Below are 8,837 nucleotides of genomic sequence, written 5' to 3'. Positions count from 1 at the left end.
GTGATATTTTTTCCACCCATTGGGAATACTTCAGAGGGATTGCATGTGAGAGGCTCAGTGGACGTATACCTTATGTTTCAGAGTCTTCACATCTTGGTTACGAGAAGGTCTACCCTTATGATGTAAATTGTAACGTATCTTCCATAATGAAGTACGACATATGTAATTTGCATAATTGTAATTGTCTTCAAGAATTATTGTTGTTATTTCGAAAGAAAAGGATGGAAAATATTCATGCATATTATTGGATGTTTTGTAGGTTTATGAGTTTATGTGTTTTGCATGTGTTCTTACTATCAATTTATGCTTATCATAGGAATCTTTCTTTGGTGTTTTAAAATGAAAATAGAATAGAAATTTATGCATTAAGTTAAAAATTTAATTACAATTTTTTTTTACTTGCTATAAGAATGGGTTATTTGTTGTTTATTCTCTAGATCCCCTGGCAAGGCGTTACACAACACAAGGAGACCAAGGGCGCACACCTTGCAACAATCCCCCCCATCGCAAGTGAAGGGTTTGAACTTGTGACCCAAGCTCTAATACCACTTGTTGGGAACACAATTGCCATTGCACCAAAAGATTGACTTGTTAATGTTCGATACAACTGCGAGACTTAATGAATCCACAAGAGGTGGTTAAGCCATGTCACAAACTCGAGCACTGCATTGTACAACACAAGGAGACCAAGGGTGCACACCTTGCAACAGGTTTATGTCTTCAACTCATGATTGCCACATGCTAAAAAATAGAAATTAGCAACAAAATCCCTAACCTAGATAAGTAGAAAACTAGAGAATAGAAATAGAAAATATCCAAAAACATGAACAACACCAAAAAATAGAGCGTTATATCTGTTGGATTTTACCAATCTATTGTGTAATTCCAAGTAGCAATTGCATGAAATTCAAGCATCAATTGCATGAATCCTTCTTTAGTTGAACGAGAAATCACAGTCCAATGCACAAATCTAAGCTTGAAATGCGTAAATCCTCTAGTTGTTATGCAATCAAAAACTTGTAGCTGCACATTGCATGAAAATCAGAAGCTAGTTTGTTGTTGGTTGATGTTGGGTTCATCAGATCTTTAAGAGGGGAAAATCAACATGTTAACTAGATTTAATAGGTAAACCTTAAATCTAACAACAAGATCCAATCGCAACATAATGAAAGAAAACTAAACAAAATCAACAAAACAAAATAACAATGCAATAAGAAAACTCAATGTTGATTCCCAAGCACTTGAACTCCATTTTTTTTCCTTTTCCTTGTATTCGATGATGGCTCTCAAAGTTGCACTTTATGAAAAACTGCAAGATGGATTCACAAGAATTACAAAGATTGTGGTTGTTGAAAATGGAGATTGAACTTGAATTTATAGATTTTAAAAATTTGATTCGATAGTCAAGATTGATTTGAGAACAGAGCTGATTAATGATTGAGATTTCACGAGACAAGGTGGTTGTCACTCAATATGATTGAATCTAATTGAGGAAGTAGCTCATTTGACCGATTGATTAAGAGTGGAACTAAATTGACTAAGTAGTTAGAAAAAAGGTGATTTCGATAATAGGGGAAGTGATTGACTAGTTAGAAAAAGTGATTGCTAACTCACTAGTTAAAAAGTGTCAGTAGTAGTTAGGACTTTCCACATGTGATCTAAGATATTTGAAATGAAATGTCATTTGGAGGAAATTTGGGTTTTCAAAAACATGAAATTGAAATTGAAATGAGAGGAAAATGAAATCGATTTAAATTGGAGGGAGTTGAAATTGATTTGAAATGAAGGATAAACGAGATTAAATAGGAAATTTGTTTAATTAATAGGACATTATTAGCTAATTAAATAATTTAAAGTAATTAATTAATTATGAGAAGGTAGAAATTGAATTTAATTAAACAACAAAGATCGTTCAATTAAAGTAAATAATAAAATTATTTAATTAATATTAAGGGGAAATGATTAATTGATTCGAAATGAAGGATAAATGAGATTATCTAAGAAATCTATTTAATCAAGAGGACATTGTTAGCTAATTAAATAATTTAAAGAAATTATTTAATTATGAGAGGGCATAAATTGAATTTAATTAAACAATAAAAATCGTTTAATTAAAGTAAATAATCAAAATTAATTAAATAATATATTATTTAATTAATATTGGAATTAATATTAGAGGGAAATGATTAATTGATTAATTGGCTAAATGGTTAAATGATTAAAAAATTAGAGGGAAATTGAAATCATGAATTATGAAATCGAGGAATAATGTTGACATTGAAGAATAAAGACAATACAATTATTTAATTATTGAGGAGAATAATTTGTAAAATTGGTGTTTGCAAACATGGGACAATTTTAGGTGTCTACAATATGATTTGCAAAAATAAACTCTAAACTATTAAATTCAAATTCAAAATTTGGATTTGAGTTGGTCCCTTTCTATATGATTTTTTGTGTTAAATTAATGGACAAAATGTTTCATTCTCACCTATTAGAGTCGTATTTCAAGACAAATTCTATTTCACTTCAAATCATCTAACCTAATAAATAACACACATTTGAATTATTCATTCAAGCACATCACAAAACATTTATTATTGTATTGCCTACTTGCATCAACATCTAGGCATACTCTACACAATTGCCTATTATCTTCAATCTTTTTCCACAAGTCAATATCTTAGGGGTTTGACCTAAAGAAGAATGTCTTCACCTAGCAAACTCTTAGAAGGTGTTCCTAAGCATCACACTACGATAATGTACATCTTAAACATCAAGGCAAACTGAATTGTAGATATAAAAAATATTAGAGTTCAAACATCTGAAACATACTCTACATCATTGCCTCTTATCATAAATCTTTTTCCACATGTCAATATCTTAAAAAATTGACCATGGGAGAATCTTCCTACCTAACAAATTCTCCAAAGGTGTTCTTAAGCATCACCATTAAGATAATGTAGATCATTAAAATCAAGGCAAATCTACTGATCAAAATTTAGATCTATAGTCATACAAATTATTTATTTATTTTTCTATAATTGCAAAAATATGAATAGTTGGAATCACAGCCCATTCATGTATTATGAAAAAAAAAAGAAGAAAGAAGAAAAAATAATTTATTCCATTGCACTCTTTATGCTTTTGATTTCTCACTTTTGATTTTCCCCGTTGAGGAAGGTATTCTTAAAGAAAAAAGTTTCTTACCCGCATGCTTACTTATTCCAGAATTTTCCTGCCGCGAAAAACATGTGGTAGTTAAACTGTAATAACCATTATATACAATAATCATACTAATTATGTGGTCGTTATACTGTAATAACTATTATTTACAATAATCATAAATTATGAGAGCGACTTATTCGTATTATTGCGAGGAGAGGCCAACCTATGAAAAACGGACCGTCCTGAGTGAAAACGTTAAGAGCAGCAGTAAAATACACAGCCTGCCAGAGAGTTGTATGGTTTGGGCGTAGAGATAAAAACTTATTAAAGACGGAGAGGGAGAAAAGAATAGCTATCTCCGTAAGAAAGACAAGGACATCACTTAAAAATGGTGAATCCGGAACAAGTGTCGGAGATAGTACAGCACTTCTGTGGAGTCACGGCCTGCAACCCCGAGGAGGCCCATTTCTTTCTCGAAAGCTGTAACTGGGAGTTGGATTCTGCTATCCATTCTTTCTACGAGAACACTGGTAATTCGCAACCCAGTTCTCCCCTTGAGGAGGCTCTGCCAGCTTCGAATCCTGTACCTCCTGCCGCGCAGCTTGCGCCTGCGCCTTCCAGAGGCCCACCACCCATGGCAGGAAAGGACAAGAAATCAGCCAAGCCCACCGCACGCGGCGGCATCAGGACGCTCTCCGATCTTAATCGCCCTTCTGGTTCTGATAGCGATGATTCTGATGATCCCCAGGAGTATTACGCTGGCGGCGAAAAGAGGTACTTTCGGATTTATTGCCACTAGGGTTTTGATTCTGCTTTAATTGCTTTTTGTTTATTCAATGATTAAGAGGTTCTTTGGGCTTTGTATGAGGAATGAGGGCTGGCAAGTAGTGTTGGTTGCTTTCTTAGGTTTTGTTTGCATTTAGTGCTGTGGGTTGACTTTGGGGTAGCAGGTTAAGTGGGATTGTGTTGTTCATTATTTTGTGTAATTTTGTTTGAGCTAGAATAGTATTGGGATGGATGATTTTCACAGAACATGTTATCTTTTGTATTTTCCAGCGGTGCCAATGATTTATAATACGCAGTTGTTCATATCTTTAATTTCGATGCCGCAGTTTTATATCTGCGAGCATTTTTTGATGCAATGAATAGCACGTGAAGCATTGAAGCTTACAAGAGTCTGGTCGTAAAAGAAATGGCTACTTCACTAAATAGGTTGCTAAAATGAATTGAATGTTGAACTCATAATAAGTCACTCATAGAAGACATGGCAACTCAGGTTCTTAAAGAATTAGTAGTGGATTCACAAAGCCTCGCTCATAGATGAAATGTCATCCCAGATTGTTGCAAGAAAGACTTGAGAACTAGACACACTAGAATGAGTCGAGTATTGAACTCAGAAGACATGGTTAACAGGGGAAATCGCAAATCTTGAGGAATGGGTTGTTGAAACTTGAAAGCATGATTTGAGTCTTAAGCTTGTAAGACATGGGTCATAGAATATAGTTGTAAAGAATTAGATGTTAGAAGAATGAATCAAGTTTAAATATGTCACATGCTTTCCAGAAAACTATAGACAAGAATGAAGTCGGGTTATTAGATGCAAGTCATTGTATGACAATTGACACTATGTGATTATTAATGCCGATCAAATACTGCAACCAACTGTATGTCAACCACAGCATTGTTAACCCAATTGTAAACAGATGTATTAAAGAATTGACAGTTGTAATGCACAAAAGACAAAATATACAGTCAACAGAAATCTGCCAGGAGCAGCAAGTGAACAGAAGTGGTTAGAAGGAGTGTATAGAATACATTATTAAAGACTCTTTCTTTCTCTCAAAATATCTGTACAACAAAAAGAACTCAACCACTAGTTCAGTACACCCACTGCAGCCAACTTCCCGAAAGACTAGCAGCCCCTTTATTAAGCAAATATAACTTCTAGTTAACTATTTCTACCTATCACACCAAAACAGGGCTGTTACAACAGTTTCTTTTAAGGGGAACAAACTCTTGAAACCTTTTGACCGTTTGGCTTACAGGTGTATGTCATCGTCCCCTTATTTTCAAAAACCACTTTTTTTCAAAATTTGTAAACTTGTCTCCATGAAAGCGAAATGCCAAGAAGACCTAAGAGCCTGATTGGATGCTCATACACAAACACCCTGGATAAGAGTTTGTGAGCATAGTGCTCATAAATCCGGGCTAGATGGCAGAACCAAGGTTACCGAATTGGCTCATTTCCTTGCCAATTTTGGGCATGATACATTCTGGATGTACTGACTAGAAACCCTATGGAATTGACTAGGGTTTGGATGTTTATACCCTGAAATGTTTTGCCCCTCTGCTAGGCAATTTTGACTCTGACTTGGCTTTTTTACATAGATTCTGACACAATCCCAACACTAGGTGCACTTTTTCTATTTTTTTTGAACTTTTCATAATGTGCTGTTTTAGAATTTCCTTGGTTTTGCTTTGAATAAATATCCCACACTCACAATAGGGCTTGCAATAACAAATTACAAATAGTATTTTATAATTTTGATATATATTTCAGATTTCAGATTTATAATATTATTTTGAAAGTATAAAATTTATTTTGAATATCTGCTGTAATCCTTCTTCTAGTTTGCAGTTATTTCCTTTATACAAATGTCTTGAAATAATTTTCCTAAAGTTAAGGGTTTTCGTCCGCTAACTTGATGAAGAAATTGAGGGTTTTCATCCTTGAATTTCTGATCTATGAGGGGTTTCGTCCTCAAGATTGCTGAAGTATATCTGCTGAATTGCCCTTTCTTTCCCTTGATTTATCTTCTTATGTACCCCATTTACTCCAATTGTCATAACCCTTTGGATGTTGGGATGCCTCTTGACTTTTAGTCAATTATTATTTATTCTTTATTAGAAGGAAATCACTGCTGTTAAAGATTCTGTCCTCTTAACTGCTGCCTAATATCTTCTTGCATTTATTTATTAATCTTGATGGACATATTATGTAATGGAAATGATCAGGCAGGGGCATGCCAGTCCACCCTTCTTAAGATTGCTTGTCCTTGAGCAATTTTAAATTGGGATGATAAAAGAATGTCTCCTTCCCATTTGGCATCTTCCACAAGTAGATTTTTCCACTTAACCAAATATTCGCAAATAGCTTTATTTCTTAACGTCTTATCTCTCATGGAAAGGATTGCTTTTGGTACCAAAATCATTTTACCTTCATAATCAAGTGGGGGTAATTCAAGACAAGGTGTGATATGTTGTCTAGTACCTTCTTGAGGTAGGATACATGAAAAGGCATTATGAATTCTACTGTTTGTTGGTATCTCCAACTCATAAGATACCTCTCCTATTCTTCGTGTAATCTGATAGGGTCCATAGTGTTCCATAGTGTTGCCATGATTTTTCACCCTATTCTTAAGATCATTATATTGCTTATTTAGTTTGGCTAAAATAATGCTTAAAGGTCTCAAGAGTCTCAAGTAATGGATCTTTGCTCTAAAACTCCTTGCAAAATCCCAACACTTAGCCATTTTCATTATTTGTCGGACTTTACATGTGGTTTCGAAACCCCCATGCCATTTTCATTATTTGTTGGACTTTACTTGTGGTTTTGAAACCACCATTAAACTCTGACGGGGTTCTCTCAACTTGCCCGAAGCTTGACGAAGTCTTTGTCTTAGTCTTGGTCTTTATCTGTTCAAAGTTTTTAAGTCTTCATCGATCTCTCTTCGATTTTGAAATAACTATCGGAGCCTGATGGGGTTCTCATAACTCATCTTGGGCCTAACAGGTCTTTATTTTCTCAAAAGCTATCCAAAGGCAATCTAAAGTTCTTTTCTTTTCTCACAACTTTGGCATTTCTTTGAAGGCCTTTTTCATTATAAAGTTTGTGAAGCAGAAAGAAAGAAAATCTCTTTAATTGTGGCGAAGATTGAGAGTTTCAAAACCAACATCGAGAGCGGACAAGGTTTCCATTACCTTGTCGGACTCCGACAAGAGACTCAAAACTAAAGATGAAGGAAAAGAAGATGCGAAGGAAAAAGAAATGAACAAGGAAAAAGAAAGAAAAGAGAAGTCCTTCAAAGCAGGAAAATGAGAGGTTGTCACAACCTCATCGGTTTGTCAACGAGGTTTTGTCAACGAGATTTTCACAACCTAGCCTTTAGCCAACTTACAATAAAGAGACAATTTCTAATCTCTTCAAAGGTGACTAGAATATAAAAGAGAATGTCAAGGCAGAAATAGAAGTTGTTTTTGGAACCTTTGTTGGTTCTTGACAAGGTTTCCAAAACTTGCTTTGAAGCCCAATATCCACTCTGAAAGGCAAAAATTCAAAATTGGTGCTTAAGACCCCTGCATTAATTATGTTAGAGTTGAGTTGGTGATCTTAATATATAAGACATGAAAGAGTTTATATGCCCTAAATCCCTCATTCCAAAGGTGATTGTCAGCGGTTAACAAAATTGCAGAGCTCTCGGAATGGGATCATTGCAAAGGATAATATGCAGCTTGAAAGGTGTAATTCTTGCATTCTCATTTATATTCAAAGTAACTATCCACTCCCAATTGCCAAAAGCTAGTTTTGTGTTGATATTAAGGCCTCTCAAATTTCTCAATAGTCAATACGAAAAGTAGCCAAAGCAAGGGTAGGTTTTGCCAAATTTTCTCCAAAATTAGTTATCACTATTTTAAAGCCAAAATTTGAGAAGATGAAGTATAAATATCTAGGTTATGAACATCTTTGGGTTCTAGAGAGTACATTGCCCAAAAACGGTGACAAGAATTTTGCAAGAATTTTGGGAAAGAATCAATTGCCCGAATAGACATCCATCATGCAAAGGGTTGCAGAGAGTGGTTTGCTCGAAGCCGTTGTGTTCCCAATTGTTGTGCAGTGTTCAAACCTTGTGCTGAGTGCATAAATAGGTACGATTTGGAAACTCGAGAAATTAAAACAAATGATGACAAAGTTTTAATTACCCTAGATTGAGCTACAGTTCACAATTGTTTCAGTCTTTCAGAAAGGGCAATGTATACAGATTCGGACTTTGCAATCTCGCAATCACATTTCAGTGAAAAGAAGGCCTATTAGAGAAACATGGTAGCTAAGGAGTGGTTTGTGGCACCCAAGAAGGGATAGGCCCAATTACCTAAAACTGCCCACAAATCTCATCTGAAGGGAGAAATTGCTGATATTTTAATACTGTTGCACTAGTTGTGAGGGAATATGAATGCGCATGATTTCAAAGACTGGATGTTTTTCTTTGTACAAATTATATGTGCAAGAGAACAATATTTGGATTGGGCTAGCCTAATTAGTGATAGGCTTCATTCTATGATCACGGGTTTTGCTCTTAATAGGTTTTTCTACATGTCATCCTATTTGTTTTACACTAGCATGCACAAGGCCATGACTTGGATTGAGACATGTAGAGCAATATGATGACAATATTCAAATATATAATTACTACTCTGATTTACAATTGGAAAAGAGTTATTCTAAATTCAGGAGAGTGAATGACGTGTTTACAATGAGATTGGTCAGAGAATTGCAAGGAGATCTAGGGCAAAGGATATCTCTTGAAGCCATTCAATTAATCAGCCAATATGTGAGCCACATCTTGCAATTTTAGCATTTTACCTACATAAGGATAGGAGGCTTTGATTGT

General features: G+C 34.8%; 1 protein-coding gene across 1 annotated transcript in view; it reads left to right on the top strand.

Moving 5' to 3' along the window:
- Positions 1-3,319: 3,319 nt before the first annotated feature.
- LOC131077318 (plant UBX domain-containing protein 4) overlaps positions 3,320-8,837 on the top strand; it is a 31,241-nt gene continuing 25,723 nt past the window's right edge. The window contains exon 1 of the mRNA XM_058014788.2: positions 3,320-3,942. Within this exon, the coding sequence (XP_057870771.1) occupies positions 3,557-3,942 (386 nt within the window). The 5' untranslated portion in view covers positions 3,320-3,556. The remainder of the gene's footprint in view (positions 3,943-8,837) is intronic.

The sequence above is a fragment of the Cryptomeria japonica genome, chromosome 6 (assembly GCF_030272615.1).
Source record: "Cryptomeria japonica chromosome 6, Sugi_1.0, whole genome shotgun sequence".
Lineage (NCBI taxonomy): Eukaryota > Viridiplantae > Streptophyta > Pinopsida > Cupressales > Cupressaceae > Cryptomeria > Cryptomeria japonica.
This window is presented reverse-complemented; position numbering and strand designations above follow the sequence as displayed.